Here is a 25,756-nt window from a genome sequence, read left to right on the forward strand (position 1 = left end):
GGATTTTTTTGCTTTAATACCATTTATTTCAAGCTCTTGGGATATACATGAATATAGTTAACGTAATAGTGGAGGTAACTGTTGTTAACGGATAAAACAACATCAATATATATAAATGTCGAGTTAAAGACCACAACAAGTGGTTCATTCTTCTTTTGCACAAGCTTTTTAATAAAATATGAATTTAAAAATAAGTCAGTCAATAATGTAAATAACATAATTCCGACTGATTGTAAGAAGACCTGGTCTCCAAAAACTACATAGATGTTGTCTATCAGAAATTCAAGCATCTTTTTAATGTCAACACAATATCTAAATTTTTGTTTAAAGGCTTATTAACTATTGATTATCAAATGTTAAAAAAATTTAATCAAATTTTAGATTTGTACAGCAAGATTAAAATTCTAATTCTATTTCATTTCAAACATAGTTCATATTTGAATTATATTGATGATGTAAATTTGAACTGTTAAGCTCATTGAAACAACTTTTTAAAATATTTTCTCCGTTTTCTTAAGGTTCAATATTTTTATATTTACTTAACATTCAATTTAACAAAGTTTTCCAAATAAATTATATCTATCTATATAAAATCAACCAAGCAAAACGTAGTAACGCAATACATACCGTATATACGGTAATTTTCGTGGTTATCTTATCTAAATATAACAAACGTTTTAAATTGCAAAAAATGACTGACGCAAATTTAAAATGTTACAGATTTCCCCCATTTTCGCAAATTTTGTGACACTTAAAAAAACCCCCAAATATACGGTATAAAATTATTTGCTGAATTGGGCAATAGATGTAGAAATCAAATTGAATAAATAATTCTCTTTTTGTCATCATTGGGTTTAACTACAGTTCACTTGATCAAAAGTGATTGATAACTAACATTTAATCATATTATACAAACATGTTTTTATCAAATTTTGCAAATTACATGTTGTCGTATATATCGTTCGCAGAATTATCAGAGGCGGCATTGTTTTCAGGTAAATCAGAATAACCATTATTATGAGCACCCTCGAGTTGAAGTTGAGAGTAGTTTGCCAACGAATTGATGGCGTTAGGTTGCTGAAGTTCACAGTAATTGCTCTCTGCAGGTTTTTCAACATTGGAATATTCAGGGTTATCAGCATAGTTAAATTTATTTGTAGGTGACTGTTCCTTGTTTTGCAAGTCTTTATTTTTCTTCCACCTTGAAAATAAGATATCATATTTCAAAATATTAAAACAATCCTATATATATTTAAACGAAATGTTCAGAGAGAAGTCATTTCAAATGTTGATTTTGACTTTCTAATGTGAATAAGTATCACTGGCTGCTGCTGGTTAAAGTTTAATGTTGATCAGTCACAAAATCTAAATTTCATAAACGTTAAAGAAACTGAGTTTTGTCTTTTTTTCTTTTGCAGTTTTTAAATTTATGACTACATAATATTCTCGTTGATATTGCCGATGTTTTTGTCAAATTTTTGTTTTTGAAATGATATATTCAAAAAAAATAAATACAAAAATGTTTAAACACAACACTACCTGATAAAAAATACGATCACTATTGCACCAATAAACAGAAACAACACAGTAAGACACACTGGGACTGCTATAACGCTTGATGAACTATCTGGAAAAAAAACAACAACAAACATGAAAGAATGTGAGTTGTTTTTTCAAATTTTTTAATGCAGTGTTGCTTAATTACTGTCATATGATATTTAGTTACGCAAAAGTGTGTTTTTGTATCTATAGATATGTGAGTATCTGTTATTTCAATTTATTTGATTCACGAAGAAGCAAACATTGTACATGTAATAAATGATCATGAATTAATAGTTTAAGGTTCAAATCAAGATTGTAGTGAAAATACTGTACTATCTATAAAATGAATCAATGACCTTGACGATGACACGTCGGGAGCAAAATACGTCTTATAATATTAAATAAATATTGCCATTACATTACATGATATATTTAGAAATTAGAATATTTTCGCTCCGCTCTCTAAATGTCCAAATAGTGTAGCGGATAGTGGATGGAATATTTCACTTGTGGATACAAGCACCAAATTTTGCATGAAGGTTCCTTGAACATTACTTGATCAAAAAATATCGTTGGCCATTCAAGTTTTGGTCATTTTCAAGATGGCCACCTCTTATTTAAAAATGGCGTCTTTTTTCCATAATGTTTTCATGATATTTTAAATATTTCTGGGTAATGTTTTTATTTTCTGTGAAATTATGAAGAAGAATTTGTTGTATGATATAATTTGATGTTCATTTCATATATGAACACTCTGCGCATGCGTTTAAAAACATGCTGCAGCTCATTTTTTTAATGTACATGATCTAATCGTATACGCAGTTGCACTGCAAAGAGCAGTGCAAAATAATTCGGACTTGAAACATTTGCATTCCCCAGAACAACTAATATTACATCAACATTTCAGTAGTTCTTAACATGAAGCCGCCATTGGTGGTAAGGATGTCCAGTGTGAAATCTGAAAACCGTTATCTTTATCCCAACCCCATCTGGAAGGGGATGGTGAGTTTTGTCACTTGTAGAGTGACTGGCCCAATGTATGTTTAGCTTGCAATACATATCTCTTAATATGCTCTACAAGAGCAGCTTCTGAGGGATCAAGGGATGCTAATGTACGGACGCTGCTTACGAGCAAAGAGGTCAAGGTGCGTGTCATTTACTCTATTGGCAGTGCTGGACCGAACGTACATGATGTGTACAAATTAATTATATGTTCTGTCACACAGTCACAAGGAGAACTTAAGAATCCAAATACCTTTGCAACGCTCTCAAACACATTTCAGCCAGCCATGCTGTCATTTTACATGTCCCATCAAATATGGACTCTGTATCACAATCCGTGAATGCATGAAAGAATTAAAGTGTTTTTTATCTTGGACCCACGATCAAACATTACTGTAAATGTACAACATTTGTCTGTGTATTCTATTTAGCGCTTATGCGGAATGCAGCTTCCGCTAAATTAAGTACACCACTAAATGCAATCGAATATGCAAAAGAATAGTCACGATCAGGAATACGCTAATTCAAATCTACGCCAACTTGTTCAAAAACTAATTTCCGCCAAATATTGTACACGCCAAATATAATACGTTTACAGGATCATGAATTAGTATCGCTCGCAAATTCCAGCCCTTTCACCCATAACTCATCAACTTTCAAATCATCAAAGACACCCACACCAATAACAACAGCAATCTGTATCCGAACTTGAATTGATACTACCCAAGGCTGCATGTTTTGTATGTAGGAACATACAAGTGTCAGCTTCTTCATGGTTTCAAGATGATACAAAGTCTGTATCTATAGCTCTGTTACTTACAACATTTTTTCCTTTGTTACAACTATAGTAGTTTCTGTCGTTATAGTTACAGATACGATTTTGTTTGCTAAAACCCCAATAGTTCAGTTTTTTCTCGATACACCGAAGAAAAGAGTTCCAAGTCTAATGTTTCCAGTTACCTACCCTCTAGATTCTTTGACAGTTAGCAATATCGCACCATCATCACCTTTTAAAATTGCACTGCTCTTTTCATGGGCTTGTGCAATGGCTATGCTTGAAAATTTCAGTGATTCAGTTTTTCTAATGGTAAAGTTTCCAAACAAAAAGCTGATTCTTCACAAATTTAGAAGATGACTGTAGCCTGTTATCTAGACTTTTATTTCCTGTCAGAGCAATGTGATTTACAAGAATTTTTGGAATATGAAACCAGAAATCCCCTCCTCGCTTTCTCAAAATGTTTTTTTGAATACTGGTGTGAAATCGCAGTCGATGCCTATTTTGGAAGCTAGTCAAGTATTGCCAAACAGTGTACCGACGGTTCCCTCTCTTGTTACTGACGGCCCATCATTATAGTCAATTCAAAACAACCGAACAATGTCAAACCTTTGATAACTATGCCAATGACATTATCCTAGCACACTTCGTTTGCGCAAGGCCATCGGAGAGTAGATATTGTCTTCGATGTTTACAAAGATGATAGTCATAAAGGTGAAACTAGAAGAAAACGAGGCATAAGATCTAGACGGAAGATAACTAGAAACATTAGACCGCCAAACTTTTGGAACACTTTTTTCGGTGTAACGAGAACAAAACAAGACCATCTGGATTTAAGCAGACCAAATCGTATCTCTTACTATTACGACAGAAACTACTATAGTTGTAACAAGGAAAAAATGCAAAATACAAATGCAAAACATGCAGCCTTAGGTACAGTACTATCTATTCAATCATCACAGTAAGTTCGGATACAGATTCTTGCTGTTATTGGTGTGGTTGTATTTGATGATTAAAAAGTTGATGAGTTCTGGGTGACATTTGGAAAGGGCAAGGATTTGCGATGGATACCAGTTCATGACATTGTTGGATCACTGGGTCCAAGATCAAAAACACTTTAATTCTCTCATGCATTCACGGACTGGGATACAGAGTTCGCATTTGTTGAGACAGGTAAAATGACAGAATGGCAGACTGAAATGTGTTTGAGAACGTAACAGAGGTACTCAAATTTTTAAGTTCTCCTTGTGACAGAATATATAATTAATAAACTAGGAGAATTTGTATACATCATGTACGTTCGGTCTAGCACTGCCAATACAGTAAATGACACGCGCCTTAGCCTCTTTGCTCGTAAGCAGCTTCCATACAATGGCATCACCCAATCCCTCAAGAGCTGCTCTTGTAGAGCATATTAAGAGATCTGTATTGCAAGCTGGACATACTATCACCGTGTGAAATGTTTCCCTTGGACATGACACCTTTTCCCCTGTCACTGGCGTTGAGTGACTTTGATCTGGACACCCTTAATTGACTCACAGTTTATCTTAGTAATCCGTTAATTGAAGTAACTCTTTATATTACTTCTCTATGATTCTCTATTGTTTAAAATGTTTTGTTATCTATATGTAATTGTTGGCCATGTTTAATTTTTCGGCATTTGGAGAGCGACGGTCAAGGCGCTCGTACCACCGACTCCCGGCCTCGCGGAATATTGAAATAAGTTGCGGAGTTTTAATAAATCTTGTAAAACGAATTCCGACCGACTTGTGTATTTTCCATGGGTCACAATACATTGGGTCAGTTACTATGTAAGTCAAAAAAACCTTAGCATCCCCTTCCAAATAGGGTTGGGATAAGATTGCAGTTTATCGGTTTCACACGGGACATCCGTACCATCAATTGCGGCTTCATGTCAAAAACTGCTGAAATGTTGATGTAATATTAGTTGTTCTGGGGAATGCAAATGTTTCAAGTCCGAATTATTTTGCACTGCTCTTTGCAGTGCAACTGCTTAGACGATTAGATCATGTACATTAAGAATGAGCTGCAGCATGTTTTTAAACGCATGCGCAGAGTGTTCATATATGAAATGAACATCAAATTATATCATACAACAAATTCTTCTTCATAATTTCACAGAAAATAAAAACATTACCCAGATATATTTAAAATATCATGAAAACATTATGAAAAAAGGCGCCATTTTTAAATAAGAGGCGGCCATCTTGAAAATGACCAATACTTGAATGGCCAACAATATTTTTTGATCAAGTAATGTTCAGGGAACCTTCATGCAAAATTTGGTGCTTGTATCCACAAGTGAAATATCTTGCTGAAATATTGATCTAAGCCGCTACACTAAAACGTAAAGTTATTGATAAGTCTACTTTGAAGAGAGACTGCACTACATTTATGCCATTTTATTATGTGTCTATATTTTTGAAAGAAAAAGTAACAAAGCATATATACATATGTTTAACCTTAAATGATTGTGTACCTACAGCTATCAACAAATGGAATGCTGAGCTATGTGATATTTTGCCAAATGATCTCTGTGTACATGATGTGTTTAAAATATGTTTTAGAACTACCAATGATTCAACTATTAATTGGTTACAATATAGAATTCTCCATAGAATTCTTCCTGTTAAATATTATCTTAAGAAAATCAGAATTACTACCTCTGACTGCTGTACTTTCTGTAATGATATGCCTGAAACTATAAAACATGTTTTTGCAACTTGCAAAAAAATCCAGCCTCTATGGAATGCACTTAGTATACTTATATATGAGAAATGCAACAAAAATGTTAATTTTGATGTTTGTAATGTATTATTTGGTGTTTATCCCCTTGTTTGGGAAAACAGAATTCTAAACTTTGTAATCCTATATACAAAACAATATATATTTTATGTTTAAAACAAAGTAAGACGCCGAATGTTTTAGGGGTTTTACACTATTTAAATCAAAGATACAAGACTGAAAAGTATATTTATATTCAGAAATCAGAAATTGATGAATTTGAAAAAAACATGGTCTCCTTGGATTGATTTTATTAATCATCTGGCAGTTTAGAATTAACATGTGTACAATAATGCATCAATTTAATATTTTTATGTTTTTTGTTTTTTGGTATTCTGTTGTTGTTTTTTTCTTTCTTTGGTTTGTTTTTCTGGGGTTTTTTTCACATGGATTGCAGTTTTACTGCGTAGGCATAACTATCACAAGCAACTACCCTACTCTTTATTTTATATTACAATATGGGATGAAAATGTGAGTATGTGAGAAGTGAGAGAGGAAATGTTTCATAAAATGATTCATATATTTAACCTTTGTTTACAATAAAAAAGTCCAGAAAAAAAAAAACAAAAAAAACAAACAAAAAAAAACAAACAAAAAAAACGTAAAGTTTTTAAGTTGAAATTACTAATTGTTAGCAATATATCATTTTTATTTGTACCTTTGCCTCTAGTTTCAAACGTTGCATTTTGCTTCGGTTCAGACTCTTTATCATGATCACTCGTTGAATTCTCTGAACATCGTCCATTGATTTGGGTCATAATTAGCTTTTTCTTCTGCAAAAAGACACATTATATTGAATTTGATCAACAAAGTCAATTAATAGTATGAATTATTATTATTTTTGTACGTTTTTGCAACACAATTCTTTAATTGTTGACAGCAACGGTTCGCAAAAGCCAGGGTAGAATCTTAAAATTAAGTATACATTTTCAAACAAGCATGAAAAGAGATTCCGCTATTCCCTTGGTGAATAGGCAATCCTCACTTATAATCGGTTTCACTTGTTAACATTTGCTTCTTTATAGGCCCTAAAAGTAAGTTCATTGTTTCAAAATATATTTCAATTCGCATTTTATTTTAAAACTATAAAATAATTAAAATTGTGTATTTTTTGACAGCTTAACATTTGAAATATTAAAATAATGAACTGATTCAAGTATACTTCAAAACAATAGAGCTCTGTTGTTTAAATTTGTGTTTTGACCTGTTGAACTTTTTATGGTTTGACAACTTAAGCTTGAATGAGTTCTATGAAAGAGGTGTATTAAGAGTAAAGTTTGTTTAAATTAATTACGAGCAAAACAAAAGTATAATTATTAAAAATCATCTCGGTAATAAAAAACGACAGGGTGTAATCCTTTTAAAATATTCAATTATATTCATATTACAAAACTATTGTAAACAATAAATCGTATTTTGAAGCAGTAAATCATAATTTTATAAATACCTCCAGACACATGAAGTTGTTGTGTTCAGAGCAATCAGCAAACACACAATTCTCTCTATTGCATTTTAGGCACCTTTCTGGACGAAGGCTTAGTAACTTCGAAATCTTATCTTGCACTGAAAGTGAAGTTCAAAACAACAGAAATTGACATCAACTCATTACTTATGTTATAAAAAAATGTTTTTAAACAAAGGATATATTTTTGCATAAAGCAAACTATACATCGAGAATATTTCCACACGACAAAAAAATCTCTATCAATAGAAACAGTATTTGAGCACAATAAATTTTCGATATCTCTCATTATATGTTTCATTAGCATATTCAAATCATTTAAAGGGAAGGAATCAATGACCAAATTTTTACGGAAATATATTTTTTGAAAATGAGTACACAAAAAAGAATTCATATTTACTCAAAACGCTTCCCAGATTGTGGCTTCGACTCTTGCCGAATTTTTTTTTAATTAGGCTACATTTTGAGCATCTTTGGTTTGGTAGAGTACTTTGAGAAAATTAATTTCAACAGCACTTGCTAGTTATTCCGTATTATTTTGCATTTTTATCCATTTACCGATCGTGTAAAACCTGCTAAAATGATTAATGTAATAAATATATTATACACTTTAGTAATGATAAATCAGAAATAATAAATGTCAGATAACGAACAGTATCACGGCGCTCATTTAAAAACCAAATAGTTTGATCCACTGTATGTTCACGTAAATGAAAAAAATAGTATTATTTCTGCATTATGTAATACATGTAAAAACGCCATCTTATCATAATAACTGTTGTACTAGATCGGGTACAGTTTGCAAAGTCACTTGACATAATGCTAGTAAAAACTACCATTGTTTGGTTACAAGAACTTAAACACGATTTAAGATCCAATTTTTTGTGTATAAAATGTTTAACTTCTGTATTGTGATTGACTGACCAAAATGTGAATGTTTGAAGTCAAGTTACAAGCGAGATACAACGGTAAAAAACAAGAGGCCCAGGGGCCACATTGCTCACCTGAGCAACAATTGCCTTAATTCTGATCAAATTAGCATTACAGTATCAAAATATCCTGACAACTGAGTACAGTAGATCTTGCTAAAAAAAATTGAAAATCTGCCAATTTTTATCCACCTCTTATTTTTTGGTAAATACCAAGCCACTTTTGTTGTTGTACCTCTAATATTTTTCTCTATTCCTATATACCCCCCCCCCCCCATTTCGTGGCCCCACTATTCTCTAGGGAATCATGGTTTCATCAAACTTAAATCTACCTTTAATCTCATAACCTGTGCTTTCACACTAAGTACTGAATTTTGGACCAAAAACTTTCCCAGAATATTTTTAATGATTTTCTCTATATATTCCTATGTAAAAATTCAAACCGCCATCACGGTCCCGCCCTACCACTAGTGATTTTGCAAACTTGAATTTACACTACCCGAGGATGCCTCTACACAAGTTTAAGCTTTTCTGGCCAAATAGTCTTTAAAAAGAAGATTTTGAAAGAATTTCTCTATATATTACTAAGTAAAATTTCATCCCCCATTGTGGCCTCACCCTACCCCTGGACTATTATTTAAACAAACTTGAATCTATATGATCTGGGGATGCCTCCATTCAAATTTGGGCTTTCCTGGCCTAATACTTTTGAGAAAAAGACTTTTAAAGATTTTCTCTATATATAAAAAGGTATCCCCCATTGTGGCCCCGCCCTACCCCCAGGGACCATGATTTGAACAAACTTGAATCTACATTATCTGAGGATGGTTACATGCCAATTTGAGATTTCTTGGCCGAATAGTTATTAAAAGAAATTTTTTAAAAGATTTTCTCTATATACTCTTATGTAAAAATTGATCCCCCAATTGTGGCCCCACCCTACCCCCGGGGACAATGATTTGAAGAAACGTGAATCTACACTACCTGAGGATGCTTCCATTTTAATTTGAGCTTATCTGGCCTAATAGATTTTGAGAATAAGATTTTTAAAGATTTCCTCTATATATATTCCTATGTAAAACCTGATCCCCCAATTGTGGCCCCACCCTACCCCCGGGGATCATGATTTGAACAGACTTAAATCTACACTACCTGAGGATGCTTCCATTTTAATTTGAGCTTATCTGGCCAAATAGTTTTTGAGAAGAAGATTTTTAAAGATTTTCTCTATATATTCCTATTTAAAACATGATCCCCCTATTGTGGCCCCACCCTACCCCCGGGGACCATGATTTAAACAAACTTGAATCTACACTACCTGCGGATGCTTCCACTCAAAGTTGAGCTTTCCTGGCCTAGTAGTTTTTGAGAAGAAGATTTTTAAAGATTTTCTCTATATATTCCTATGTAAAACCTGATCCCCCAATTGTGGCCCCACCCTACCCCCGGGGATCATGATTTGAACAGACTTAAATCTACACTACCTGAGGATGCTTCCATTTTAATTTGAGCTTATCTGGCCAAATAGTTATTGAGAAGAAGATTTTTAAAGATTTTCTCTATATATTCCTATTTAAAACATGATCCCCCTATTGTGGCCCCACCCTACCCCCGGGGACCATGATTTAAACAAACTTGAATCTACACTACCTGCGGATGCTTCCACTCAAAGTTGAGCTTTCCTGGCCTAGTAGTTTTTGAGAAGAAGATTTTTAAAGATTTTCTCTATATATTCCTATGTAAAACTTGATCCCCCAATTGTGGCCCCATCCTACCCCCGGGGACTATGATTTGAACAAACTTAAATCTACATTTCCTGAGCATGCTTCCAATTTAATTTGAGCTTTTCTGGCCTAATAGTTTTTGAGAAGAAGATTCTTAAAGATTTTCTCTATATATTCCTACGTAAAACTTGATCCCCCAATTGTGGCCCCACCCTACCCCCGGGGACCATGATTTGAACAATTTTGAATCTACACTACCTGAGGATGCTTCCATTTAAATTTGACCTTTTTTGGCCAAATAGTTTTTGAGAAGAAGATTTTTAGAGATTTTCTCCATATATTCCTATATACAACTTGATCCCCCAATTGTGGCCCCATCCTACCCCCGGGAACCATCATTTGAACAAACTTGAATCTACACTACCTGAGGATGCTCCCATTTTAATTTGAGCTTTTCTGGCCTAATAGTTTTTGAGAAGAAGATTTTTAAAGATTTTCTCTATATATTCCTATGTAAAACTTGATCCCCCTTTTGTGGCCCCTCCCTACCCCCGGGGACCATGATTTGAACAAACGTGAATCTACACTACCTGAGGATGCCTCCACACAAGTTTAAGCTTTTCCGGCTGAATAGTTTTTGAGAAGAAGATTTTTGAAAAATACCAACAAATTTTTAATAATTCTCAATTATCTCCCCTTTAAAAAGGGCGTGGCACTTCATTTGAACAAACTTGAATCCCCTTCACCTAGTGGTGCTTTGTGCCAAATTTGGTTGAAATCTGTCCAGTGGTTCTTGAGAAGAAGATGAAAATGTGAAAAGTTAACAACGACAACGACGACAACGACGACAACGACAGACAACAGACAAATTGTGATCAGAAAAGCTCACTTGAGCCTTTGGCTCAGGTGAGCTAATAATTGTTATGCAAACAAAGCTTGCGTCTTTCATTTGTTTTCAAATAATGTAAAGTAAAGATTTTTTTTGGAAATATAACTCGTGACAGACGATAGAAACTATTTTAATATGTTTGCGTACATTATCATTAACAGCATTGCAACATTTGTTTGAACTTATACCATTACAACACATATGTAAACAATAACAATACTAGAGCTTTGTTTTCAAAACAAAGCAAAACAAAGAATTCTAAACTCTGTGTTTTTGGTATAACTTAATATTTGCCTTTTAAATTGTGATTATTTCTATAGCATTATAAAACATGTTATATTTATTACATTTGAAATGGAAAATTAAAATTCGAATAGTATGTCAAATCCTGTCTACGGTAAAACTTTTTGCAAGTAAAGTTAATCGTTAATATAACTTTTTACAAACTCTTTTTTGCTTAAAAATTCATTACATACTAAATTGTTTGGTTAATATCATTTATACTATAAAATAGAAAAGTGATCAAACTTTCATAATTTTACGAGGGTCAATCAAAAAATACGAAGACTTTTGTCATAGCTATGTTACTTAACGTCATATCATTACTAAATTTGGTAGACATAATTAAGCAACGGTTTCAAACAATTTGCAAGAAAAAAAAGGTTAATAAATTCCTTTATTTCTAAGCATTATTTAGAATCTAATCCTGCAAAAATTAGGTCACGGCGCACGGTCAAAATTTGTGTTATGTCAACAATAAACCATATACTGTCGAAAGTAATATCTCTATGAATTCGGCTTAAAACCAAATAATATTGAAACCTTAAATTAAGTTTTGTCTTGGTATTCTATGTTCCAAATAATGACGGGATATTTTGTTTTGTCGAACAGATATTAGTAACTTAAGACAGATAGTCCTCTTTAGAATTGACTAAAAACATCGACGTCGCCGGACGTCACGGCGCAACGAGAGGTACAAACAAAATGGATCAACCCAGAAAAAAGCCGACACAAGCTGTGAAATTGCTCAGTGGTGCAAAAAAAAAAGTCAACAATTATTTGCAAGTTTGTGTTTAACTGTAATAAATTTTGTGGGGGTGGTGGTAATTGTATTTTGAATATAAAACAGTCCGAAAGAGAGTAGAATATCTGTAAATATTTAGTCAAAAAATAAGTTACGTCAAACGCCGTTAATTGTTATCCTTACTGTAAACTAAGAGATACAGGGTTAGAAATTGAAAACTATGAAGAACTGACTTATGATTCTCGAACAAATGTGTGCAAATAAGATGTTAAGTGGTTCAGTGTAATTTTAAATTGTTAGGAGAAAGGTACAAGAGACTAAGCGTGATATAAAGATGGGGTTTATCTATAAACTGTGCGTGTTTAATCTTGACGTCATGTTTTGAACGTTACCATGCGCCCTGGCGACAAAACATGTTGTTTTTAAAAAGGGGTAACAAAAATACTGTTTCATCAAATGGACTAAAACTTCGCATATCAATATCATAAGTGTTGGTGCACAGATTAATCTGTTAAGTTTGGCTATCATGAAAAATATATGATAGACAGCCACACTGTCTTCGTATTTTTTGATTGACCCTCGTACTATGCACTTTGAAGTGTTGTTATATTTGTTTCAACAAACGAAGATATACACCACCATGTGTTTAATAAGTAATGCTTTAATAATAATTAATTTGCATATAAAATCAAAGGAAATCAACCTAGGATATGTGACATTTCATGTATAGTTTCCCATATCTGTTTTTTAATTGTAGATCTTTATTTGAGCTCATTTTGTGCAGAGTGCATGCATTTATCAAAACACGTTTCTGATGTAAGGACTTTCTGGAAAAAATACGATGCAGTGTACAATGAAAAATTTAAAATGAGCCCTGGTTTCAATATTTTTCGTTTAACACATTAGGAAGCGCTGAACACTGTAAAAGCATAAAATGTATTAGATTAAACAAAAAAAAATTTTACTATATATTTATTTCCAAAGTTTAACCCATATGCCAACAAAACATAAGTACATTTTCTTATATACATGTAGCTACACTTGCATTTTATCGAAATATAGGCTTGACCTAGTGAGTTTAAAACCAATGGAATTTGTGCACTTTTAAATAAATATGGTGTAGCTAAAGTATTTAAACAAAGTTTTGCCAAATATGTTCGGACACGGTTTTAAGAGATCATTTATGAAGGGATTACACATGCAGTTGAAGCATGTCCGTTAAACATGTAATGTTTAGATTTATTTCACTTGACATTTTGCATTATAAACAAATGTTTATACAAATCTTATTAAGCACCATTATTTTATCATAATAAAATGTATGTTTTTTATTAAGAGCATATAATTTCTAGTTGACTTTTTAATTTTAAGTATTTTTTTATGTGCGTATGATCCTGTGGAATCATTTGAATTCATGGTGGCTCAATTTTCGTGGTATTCGTGGGTAGCCCTCCCCCATGAATTTAAATCCTCAACGAAAACAATTTTAGAAAGAGTTATCTTTGTTGCTGAAACAGTAACCGACGCATCCACGAATTTAAATCCCCACGAATCAGCAGAAAGGTCATAATTCACGAAAATTGGCCCCCACGAATTTAAATGATTCCACAGTATCAAATAACGGAAAACGGATTTTGTAAAGATAAATATTACGAAAAAAGACTTAAAATCTATAAACATGACTGTCAATGCAATATTGTGTGAGATACATCTGCAATGCAGGGTTTTTTTTTATAAATGTAGCTTTTTAATGATAGATATTGCTTTCATTCATCTTTTAGAAATACCTCCATCCATACTGATGTAGGTTTCTTTTGCAATGCCTAGCCATGATGGGTCTTGTAATTGTCCATGTATGATGCTACATGCTCGATCAATATCAGTAAGATCTACGTTTCCAAGAAGATAGGAATCAAAACCTTCTTTGCATAATTCTGCAGCTTCACTCCAATTTCCAGGAAGTCGATAAGCTAAAGGTTGGAAAAGAAAACAAAGTACAAGCTTTTTATACGGATACTACAAAGTTAGATGCTAAAATTTAAAAATTCTCAATAAAGGAGAATGATAGCAATAAATCTTATTTTTTATTTGTATAGAGTTTGCATTTAGAATTTATCTAGGTTCCCACACCTTTTTAATATCAAATAGCGAAACTAGGCATTTCGTTATAATGATAATTTTTGCTTTTAATTATTACAAGGAACCCAAGAATTACATTCCGGAAGTATTGTCCCTCATTTTTTCTGATATTCAATTGTAATTCATACTTGTACGCCAAAACGAAAGTCTGCACAATCCTTTGAAATGCTTTATTGTCGGCTTGAGAATATACCATTCTAAACTACTTTTTGATAGATAGTTACATTAACTGTAGTAGCTTTTATATGTCAATAATGTTTCCATAGTTTATTGATTTCTTATTTGTACTTTTTTTAATATTATTTACTTTCAATTTTCTATTGATTTCTTCTTGAATGTAGCTTAAATAACATGAACTCTAGGGACCCCGGACTCCCAAAAAGTTATTGTTACCACAATGATCTTCATATATATGGGAATTTAGTTGATCTTTATGTGTAGAAAAAAAGTGTGGAAAACTAAAGTGGAACAGGCAGACGGACGGACAGACAAAAGGACAGAAGGACAGACGGACAGACGGACGCAGAGGAAAACTATAGTCCCCTCCGGTGAAACCGGTATGGGACCAATAATTAGGCCTTACAAGCATATCAAATCTCTCTCTCTCTCTCTCTCTCTCTCTCTCTCTCTCTCTCTCTCTCTACAAAATATTTTTTCTTGTAGAATATCATAGTTACATAATTTATTCAATTAATGGCTAAACATTATGAAAAAAATGTTCAATAGTTGACTCACCAGTTGTATTACATACTATATTGTAGATGAAACTAGTACATCTCTGCTCGACCAACCTGTTGTCCTTTAAGGCACATTGAATAGATAAACAATCGTGTTTTTGTGATGGAGATGATTCCGGATAGGAGCCTGAAAGCATACATTCAGTACCAATACTACTGCATTTTATGTAAAAGATAATTGCAATCTCGAAAATTCATCACTTTTTTTGGCCTAAAATTATGCTCTGAGTGGTTAAAATATATTTGTGACTCTTTGTTTGGTTGTTTTACCACGTCTAGTAAGTCAGTAGTTGTCCTGCACCTTGTCCAATAAGTCTAATTTTAACGGCATCATATGGAACACTCAAAAGTTGTTTAATTATATTTTTAGGTGAAATATAAGGGTTTAAACATTTGTTATAAGAAAAGGACATCAAATAGTGTCACTGGGATTTACCAAACTATGCTTTTCAAATACCCATTTTACTCTCGCAAAAATAACTAAAACATACAGTTTTATATTAATTCAGAGGTGCTCTTTTTTGTGAGATTAAAGAAGGTGGTATTGGGATTGTTACGTAAAAAGCACATCGTGGATTGTTCATATTTTAATTGACAAAAACATTGCCTTTAGAACCCTGCCTGATATTCTTAAAAAAATTAATCTCTGGATTTATGATGTGTTAAGGTGGAATAACACATCTGGAAAAAGTCACTCATTTTAACAGGACATTTTTGATAATGAAAGATGTAATGATAAATAAACTGTACATATGTTAAATAAGCGAAAATTTTGCAGTTTGTTTGCAGCTTATTTCAGTAAGTAACAACAAAAGCCCCTGATGGATTCGAACTCGGGATTTCCGGTTCACTAGTCCGACATTTTCACCACTCGGCTATGGAGTAATTTACAAGATTCAGACCACATAATCTTTTTCATAAAACGAAATACCGTTTCGATCAGCGGTCTGCTATTTTGGGATGATGTGTTATTCCACCTTAAACACGAGTAATTTTAAATTCCATAATTCAGGCTTTTTTATAATGAAAAAAATTCAACACTCTTAAATGTTAAATGCAATTTAACAATTCAATTGAAAGTAAAATGTGTCAGTTAAATTTGAATTTTGTCAAACGATCAAAGACTATGAGCATTTTTTTAGTTAAAAGTTAGTCATACACATATGTCAAGATGTTAATTTTCTTCAACTTCAATATAAAAAAAATATTAGTTTCAGGATTGTGTTATAAAAAGAATGTCGAAACAAGAAGGTTTAAACATACTTTATCTACTAATGAGTTGACTGATACAAATTATCTTTCTATGCTAAATCTATACTAAATGACAAGATGTGATAACAAATTTAAAACATTCTGTGAAAAATAGCTTAATGATTTCTTTTTTTAAGCTGAAAATTTTATCGATACATTGTGCTGATGATATATATTTTTATTTAAGTAATTATATATTACTTTTTTTGTTAAACGTACATATTTTCATTCCATCTACAACGGACTTTGAGAATCACTTCGTCTAAGTGGAATAATTTTCACTTTATATTTTGTGTAAAACTTTAGTTTAGACTGTACTCGACTTGTATTGCTGTTGATAATTGTAATCAAATATGGAAATTTTAAATAAAAATTAGAAACCGCTCGATTTTGTATTAACAAAGGATATTTCAAAATAATTTTATGAAAGAGAAATTACGCCATCAAATAAAATGACATTGGACACTTGTTTTACAAATATGAACGAGAAATCATTATACCAAGACATAATGTATTATTGCTATAAATGTCTACATTTTGGATAAAAACTGAAATATTAAGCCCCGGCCTTTGACTGCAGAGCCCACACGTTTATATTTATAAACTCTCTCAATGTTGATGCAGCGATTTAAATAGGATATATTTTTTTTTAGGGTTCATTTTTATTTGATAGGCGTTTTGTAACAGAATGGAGATGCTTTTTGTTTCCTTCAAAACAAATTTACGAAAATCGATATTCATATTTTTACGCAAATAATCAAAATATCTCATTACTGTCATTTATTTGACAGTGTTCATCATGGTTTATGTAGAGACGATTTTCTAAAATAATGTACAAGATTTTTGTTAACTTATCGCATTAGTAAATGGATAGAATACAGCACACATTGTGGATGGTGTGTATGACGTTCCGGATTTCAAAGAGAGTAGGAAAAGTACACAGACAACAAAAAGCAATTGAACAATTTTAAGAAATTTTTATTTAAAAGTTCACTTATTATAGTCCGTCCTAAGATATTTATCCAGCACATTTGGGCAATTTTAATGAAAATATACATACCTGTGAAGAAGAGCAATTAAAATCGATAATAGGAAAAATTTCCAATATATCTGCATTGACCTATTATCATTTTACACGCGAAAAAATTCACTAAAACCGAAAAAGAGATCTTATGGATAATGGGAAGTGTTTTACTTTTTACTATTCGGAAGTCATTCCTCGCGCACTTTTTCTACGTTATCACATGGGCTTGCTGCAATACAAAATTCCCGTAGACATAACATTTTAGCAATGTGCTTAAACCTGATAAGTTAAAGGGGGTGTTTCATCTGATAAATTTTGAAAAATTTTCATACTTTTGAATGAACAGCGTTTGAACCCTGAGATATATATAAAGATCGGGTAATCAAGCAAAATTTGAATCGACAATATCTTAGGACTGAGTATAATGTTAAAGGGGTTTGGTCACGATTTTGATCAAATTCTATTTTACTGTTTTTATCATTTACAATGCTTTAGGAGTGCATCTCTAATGATCAAATGACATTTGAGAGTCAGTCGTAGTATTTAAAGCACGGTACAAGGCTCACAGTTCTTTGTCATGTAAACAAGGCTCGTACCCTGTTTTTGTGTACAAAGACTCAATATACCAGTAAAAATCGTTTTCAAGCTGATTGGTCTATCTTCTAGTTCATTATGAGCATAAATAAAGAGTTCCTAACATTTTAAACATTCATTTTAGGTTTAAAACTGGAATTGAAGTTTCACATCAACATTCAAAATGTAAACAAAAGACTTGTTTACGAAGCATAGAATTGTAAGCTCTGTAACTCGTGTATAACTCAAAGAATGACACTCAAAGTTTGGGTGTCTATTCAAAAATTGTAAACATTAAAATCAGAAAAATAATTTGCCACTTTAACTGTAGACTCATGATATTAGCTATCTCATTTATTTAAGTTTAAGTGCAAACGTCCAGATACCTGTTTTAAATAAGGTATATGTCTCACACCCTCCACAATCATTTCGAAATTTAATGCTGGTTTCGTTGGAGTATTCCTTATCACATGAAAATTCGCAATCATGGAACTCTTTTCTCCCTTGACTAGGGGCTTTTTCCAGACAAGCACATACATTAGACTGCATAAGATACAAAATATTTATCAGTACCTAATGTATAGTGATTTTAGCGTATTTACTTTACTTTGATAAAGGATAAGCATTGACTTAGAAGTCAGTTGCGTTTGGGTCAATTTAAAAGAAGCGGGTTTAAGAGAACACTTTTTACTTAAGCCCAAACCCAACTTTTAATACTTTTCTGCTAAGTCCTTATTCTAAGTTCTGCTTGTCCTTATTTGATAATGAAGCAACATATATAGTAGAAGATACATACCCATGACATTGTATTACATGTATATAATTTTGCTAGCCGAAAAAAGAAACTGTGCATCGAGTGAATTTAGTAAAAAAAAAATCAAAGCACATCCATTATAATTATAAAACTTTGAACAGTCGGTATAGATAGTTACATTAATGAAGATAAGTCTGAATTTGATTATATTGCATGGATTTGTGGGTGATAAACACATTTTTATTTTACGTAGTCGTTAAACCATGTTATCTGAGACGATAGTTCTGTGTCTTAGAATGTGAGACATTTTTCAAGACTGGATATGTTCAGAAAATAACTTTATTTCATAAGAATCCGTACTTCTCTATGCAGAAACTTAGTGAAATTATCGTCTTTGCGATATTGAAATGTTGCAGGCTAGGATGACCAATATTTTGCTCGACAATTTGGTGTTCATAGAAACACTATCAAATCATTATGAAGACGTTTCCTACTATTCCGCAACGTTTTTTCATCAACCACGTTCATGATCCCCAAGTGCCATTGGTTGGCCAAGATAAGCACATCGGACTCCTCAGACGGGCATTAACTATGTTATTAAGAATTTTAAGATCCAACGGCATGTCTTATCGTTTTTACGGAGACACCAAAATCCCATTACCCTGCATGATAACACCAAACCGCATGCCGTCCATGTTGTCAGAGACTTAAGTGCCAAGCAAATTGCAAATGTCCTGCCTGATTTAACACTAATAGTTCACATTTGGGATGAAACGTAAGGACAGATATGTCGTTTACCAAACAACCCAGTGACGTTGGACAATCTAAGCAGGAATTTTAGAATATTTGGAGAAACATGAACATCCATGACTCTAGGCATTTTTTAACAATGTATTGTCTGTATAAGCCACACATATCAAACTTGTGTGAACACAATTGGTAGAATCAAGCATTATTCGGTTTGTGAATTGCTTTTCAAGTAGCAGTGTCTCTCCAAGTTCTACTAGTAACGTTTTTATACGTAAACACAAAGTCAATATATTTGTAAACTGTACAATCGTGAATTAGCTGCTGGAATACATGTATCGTCATTAATATTTAAATTAACTCTTATCTTTTACACTTTAAGTTATGCACAGTTTCTTTTTTCCCTGGTGTACTATATCAAAAGATGACATTCCGGTTTATTTTATTGTTGACATTTTCTGACACAATATCATACCTTTAAACCAAACACCAATGAATTGGAATTCACGCACACTTCTTGACAAAGACCCGCAGAGGGAAAATGAAAACTGTAAGATGCTCTTGTCAACCTTTTAACATCAGTCTCCTCAAAACAACCTGTTGAACAAGGAAGTATAATATAACTTTATTTACAATATCAAAAGTTTGATATCATTCTACTTTTATACGTAAAGTTAACTCTTTTATTTACACTGAGTTAGCTAATATGGTACTGTCATGAAATAGATGTTTAATTACTTACATGTATCTGTGCAGACACATATGCAGATCGACTTATGCATATAGATAATTGATCTGCTAGATACATTTGTAATAATATATACATTTGAATTTAAATGGGTAACGCAGATGAATTAGCATGAACAATCTAATTTAGATCAATCAATTATTTTTTGCATTTTTATTCGTTAATTTTTTTAACATACCGGGGTAGTTTTGTAGTGATGAAATATGTGATGCTTCAGACAGAAACAAATTGCTAAACAAATTGCAATATGAAAAGATATAAAGATTCATATCTATAAAAAATGAATTAGAGAAACAGATTTAAGTTACAATTTTATTGAAAGCTGCTAAAATTTTCGAAAAAGTATGACAAGATGTGTCTACATTGTTACATTGGATGACATTTGGTTACATTTTTATGAACCTGAAGGAAAACAGGATAATAAAATATGGCTCTCAATTGAGCAATGAACCTACAATTGCTTGACGCGGGAAACAACAACAACGATTCTGCAAACAATTTTCGTCAGTTGCAATGGTGCAGTTGCTTATACTTCCAAATAAAAGAAAGCAGAAGTGTTACGGAGTAAAGATCTTAACTTTTGAATTATAATATGATATTCAAAAATGTTTCAAGATAAGATGACCAAAGTCAGAAATGAAAGGGATCAAATCTTTTGACTGAAAATAAGATACAGTAAATGGATGGACGTTTTGCAAACCTTTTGACTGAAAATAGGATACAGTAAATGGACTGTTTGCATATTCATTATAGTCATATATATTGATCACGATGTTTCTTTTTTCTAATCCCTAAATTAAACACCCCTCGCTTTTTCGACACCGTTTTCATCCCCGTTCTGCACTATGTTCTGCAGTTTTTCGTTGTTTTCTCAAGGGTATACTTCATTTGAATACACAGCGCAATCCAGAGACTAGTTTGTGTACTGTAGTTAAGGGTGATTATATCTAGAGAACACATATTAAAAAAAGAGAAAAGTACACCAATTTTCAATGTATAGCAATGGTCTTATCATTCAAAGAATAACCCTCGCACAGTGATTAAATATATATCTATTTTCTTGTTGCCAGGAAGAAATTTAATTATCTACGTATATCAACAATTATTATATGATTAACCCACCCAAGCCCTTAAATAATACACGTAAAAAGGTACCAGCAATTTCAAAACATGCCTATGTCTCTTTTAAAAATTTGATACATTTTCGAAATTCGTGTTACACTTGAAATTCTATATGAAACACATTTAAATTTGCTGCGAACTGGAATTTACCAATGATCTGAATCCAATTTGATCTTCGAATGTGATATCCTGTCCAGTAATACTGACTAGAAGACATTGCATTGGTGAGTTCAGAAGGTAACACTTTACCTTCACTTGTGCAAACCATTTGCGCCATAAACCAATTTTGCAGTGAAACAGTGGTGAAATTCCCCAAGCATTCTAAAAGTAAAATTTTAATACATAATTTAGTTTACGTATTCTTTTCATTTTAAAAATGGGCCTTCTTGATGAAAGACTATATTGCACAAATGTTGGATAAGCCCTTTATGTGAAAAGGATTTTTAAATACACACATTATGTAAACGTCAACTGGTCTTTATTTACATAGCGGGTACATGTATGTTTTGTGTGAAGGCAAAATACACAAACATTTTAGGTGCATTTCTATCTAGCACGGCAACCAGCAATTGATCGTCATTGATATAGTTCGGAAAATTCTTTGTTCAGATAATTCTTGTTTATAACATGGACTTCATAATTTAAGTAATGTTGAAATTAGACATGCAAAATATCATGTGGACAAGCGTTTAAATAACTGTATTCTGACGTTTCAATATTTAGCAATCTACAATACCCTCTCAAATGAGTTAAAGAAGTATATAATTTTTCTTAATTAATTCAACCGTTCCGTGTTCCGTGTTCAAACCCAATAAAAAAACAAGACGTTAGTATCTTACAGTAGTTATTTTACCTGCAGTAACCACTCGACAAATATAGCCATGATGTAAATAGAGGAAATATTAGCACATTGTTCTTAGATTTCGAAGGTATTAATGTTTCCACCAAAAGCTAAATATTTGAATATAAGTCTTTTTGAAAGAAAGATCGGGACAGTTTTCAAGAATTATGCTGATTCTTAATTTCGACATCATATTAATTTTGTTTCAAGAAAACAACAATTAGGATTTGCCTTTTAAAAAAGTGGGAATTCTGCCTGTCTGTGTAACCATTTGAAAATTTATTTCCTAATTTGTTACGTTAGTTAAAAACTATCCAGATAAAATGCTTCACTGTTTTATGTGAAACGTTGCATGTTGCATAAAACTCTGTTACTTCAATTTTCCATTTTATTTGCAACAAATTTAGAGAAAATAACATAGAAACTACCAAACCTTCTTTGAAATTCACCACATGATATTAAAGTGTACTCTTAAAATTTGAAAAATGTAACAATTTGTACAGTGTAGTTCAATTGAAAACCTCATGATTTTTAAACATCCTTCTTCAGTTTCTTTACTATTCGAAATGTAAAATCTATATTGGTATTTTTCGTTTAAATTCTTTAACTTGTAAGAATTAATATTTTCTAAAACGAAAAAATATTGTGGCACGCGGTGTGTTTTAACGAGGCCGAGTACAGTTCGAGTACGCACACTTTAGCGAAGCGTTTTCTTTGCATTGCGATGTCATTTATTTGCTTGGTTGAAGCCATGGCGTTATGGTTTTGATTGCAAATATTCAGCGAAATTTGTCAAAAAAGCTTGTTTTAGGCGTAAAATTGATATATATTGTAGAATAAACATAAATGTATCGAAGTATAAGCTATATTTGAGCTCAGGTCGTAAACTTGAAGAGAGATCAGCAAGCCTAGCCCTCTGTGACGTTTTCTTACCCCGATTAAATATAGCTTAATGCATTATTTTAAGACGGTTATCATGTATTTTATATTTATGACCCTTAATAAGTGAAGTTATATATATTTTTATTACTGAAATATGTCTGAATGTTTTATTAATACAATAAAAATCAGTATTTCCGCCTTTATCAAATAAAAAACAGCAATTACCTGACAAATCTTAAAATCTGTTCATATAAAAAAAACCTTGGAACAAAGCAGGTGGTAAAGGATTTTTTAATTTCATCATTTCATGTCTTTGACAATAAATTTCATATGTAGAAAAGGAAAAAAATTCTTAGGGCAGAAGTTTGAAAAAAAAAATGAAAAAATTTGCAAAAATGATACATTTCAAGGAAATTCCTATTTGAACAAATGTAAAAAAAATTAACAAACTTTGAGATGACCCCCTAAACAAACGATGTGGTAAATGTCTGATGTTTTGGTTTTATAATAATAATTATATCAGTAGAAATCCATGTAGGAAATTATACTCGGCCTCGTTAAAAGCTTATATTTAACATGCCGTCTCTGGTTTTAAGTTCAAAACTGGACATCTATATATTAGGTAAAGGAATCTGTTCTACTTATTTGAAATAGATACTCCAAGAAAATTAGAAAATTTTCCAAAGTTTGCCGTATTTGACATCTTGTTTATCATATGGTATGTTTAACTTAAATCTATATTACCTCTTTGTCTGAGCTAATCTTAGTACGGTCTCCTGTCTAGTATGGGATGTCATATTTGTATTTTGTACATGACGCCTATGAAAGCTTTTAAGCAAAAAAATCATCATTAATAATTATGTCCCCATCGTTCTTTATATGACGAATCGTTAAGCATTCTATCGATTATACTGGGTATTTAGACGTAGATCGTATCGTTTTATGACAAAGTGATAAAGAAGTGTTAAAACATCCTTTAATTTGAATTTAAGAGAGTTTAGATTTCTTTCCTTGGTGTGTATGTTTCTGTCCTACTTAAACATGAGGTAGGTTGGTCAAAGAAGAATTTTGATTAGTTTACATACGACTTTATTCAATTTTAATGCACACGCCGTTGCAAATATGAAAATATATTTCAAAAAATATTAATTCAATGCTATATTGCACACATTAATTCAGAAACTAGATATTAATGTTTAAACATTTTCAAAATGCTCTATCTAAATGTAACCTTTTCGAAAAACAAATATAGAAAAAGGTTTTCCTAAATTAAAAAACAATATTGATTTTGATAATTGTAGTTACCTTGTTTTAACACCAGATGGAGTTTGTTTAAAAATGTCGATTTCAGTTAATTTCTTTGTTTTTACTATTCCCAGATGATTGGTTTTATACCAATTTTAGTTCAACATTATTGAAGACATTTATATATATATATTGGTCTTACTTGTGGCAAGTGTTGTGAATGATAATAAGAAAAAATTCAATTGACCCATGTCACATGTATATGTTTACTGTCGTCTGAAAGAAACAAAAAGATAAATAGATTAATAACATAGAATTCCACTGTAGTTGAAGAATATCTTGACGTCGATAAATATTTATTTCTGTGTCCAATACTTAGTGTTATTTAACAAATTAAATAATAGTGATTGTTCTCTGTTTTCAAATAAGGAACAGATAAATCCTAAGTACATATATCACATATTCAAGATAAAAAGGTAGTATATTACATAGTTTCATCAATAATATTAATATTGTAACAATTGTATGGCAAGCTTGTCAATGGTGAAAAAGGCTATTTCCTCAACATTTAATTGCTTATAAAAACAGGAGTAACCAAACGTGCCAGTAGTCAGAATCACTTAGAATCTGAAATTATTAGTAAAGTAATATAATATGAACAGCAAGTCCAAATTGCAAATGAAAAAGAAACAAATTCTTACTTCTTAACACAGGTGCAGAGATCCAGTTAACTAAGTGGTAATGTGATTTTGTCCTATGCAGAAAACTTCCTCATTCTATCTGCATTGTTTAATTCGAGAGCGTCACTGTGTAACCTATATTTTGCATATGCACATTTTCGGCGTAATTAAGATGTAAAATGTAATAATTACAAATACAGATGTATAACTATATTCTATTAATTTACGCTGATTGAATTATTAAATTTACAACGATCCTGAATGTATCAATGATTAATAGATGTATAATGCGAAAACGTCGTAAATCAAATGCATGCGTTTCTAAGCAGAGAACGTAACAGTTTTGACCTAAAATAATTAGTGTTGGACCTTCAAAACCCAACCTAACTATTCAAGAATGCAAGTTTATCTAAAGCCCAGATCTAGTAAAAACAAGGTTCATAAATGTTTATGGAATTCATTTTGCAACGATGCTTTATAACAATAGGTTTTTTATTGGGTGCATTGTGATTTGAATATATGATAAACGAAAAGAATAATTTTGCTTTCGACTGTCGAATATCGAATTTCGTTAGCTTTTGACTGATGGATTAAGGTCAGATGTGGCCTATCTTCTATCATCTTATATTTTACCTGTATCCTCAATCTAAAGATTTCCACTTCGTTATTCAAAAAATATACTTTCATGTTATATAATATCTTATGATATTGATTTATAGTTTCAATTGAAAATATACACTATGACTTTATTAATTAAGGAATGAATTCAATATTTATTAGTTTTATACGATATAAAATGGTTTGGGGCAGATTACGCTTTATAAACCGCGAAGCGGTTTAAAAAAAAGCGTAAACTGTTTC

The 25,756-nt window shown here is 31.9% G+C and overlaps 1 protein-coding gene across 1 annotated transcript; it reads right to left on the reverse strand.

Moving 5' to 3' along the window:
* LOC128157660 (uncharacterized) lies at nt 1-25,643 on the reverse strand. Its single transcript, XM_052820230.1, has 11 exons — nt 24,917-25,643; nt 24,418-24,491; nt 21,398-21,568; nt 19,853-19,974; nt 18,263-18,419; nt 15,027-15,155; nt 13,940-14,122; nt 7,572-7,687; nt 6,783-6,897; nt 1,540-1,627; nt 1-1,201 (listed from the first exon to the last, which is right to left on the reverse strand). Exons 2-11 carry the CDS (start codon nt 24,464-24,466, stop codon nt 940-942), a joined length of 1,392 nt encoding a protein of 463 aa, XP_052676190.1. The 5' UTR covers nt 24,467-24,491; nt 24,917-25,643; the 3' UTR covers nt 1-939.
* Nucleotides 25,644-25,756: the final 113 nt, after the last annotated feature.

This window comes from Crassostrea angulata, chromosome 8 (genome assembly GCF_025612915.1).
Source record: "Crassostrea angulata isolate pt1a10 chromosome 8, ASM2561291v2, whole genome shotgun sequence".
Classification (NCBI taxonomy): Eukaryota; Metazoa; Mollusca; class Bivalvia; order Ostreida; family Ostreidae; genus Magallana; species Magallana angulata.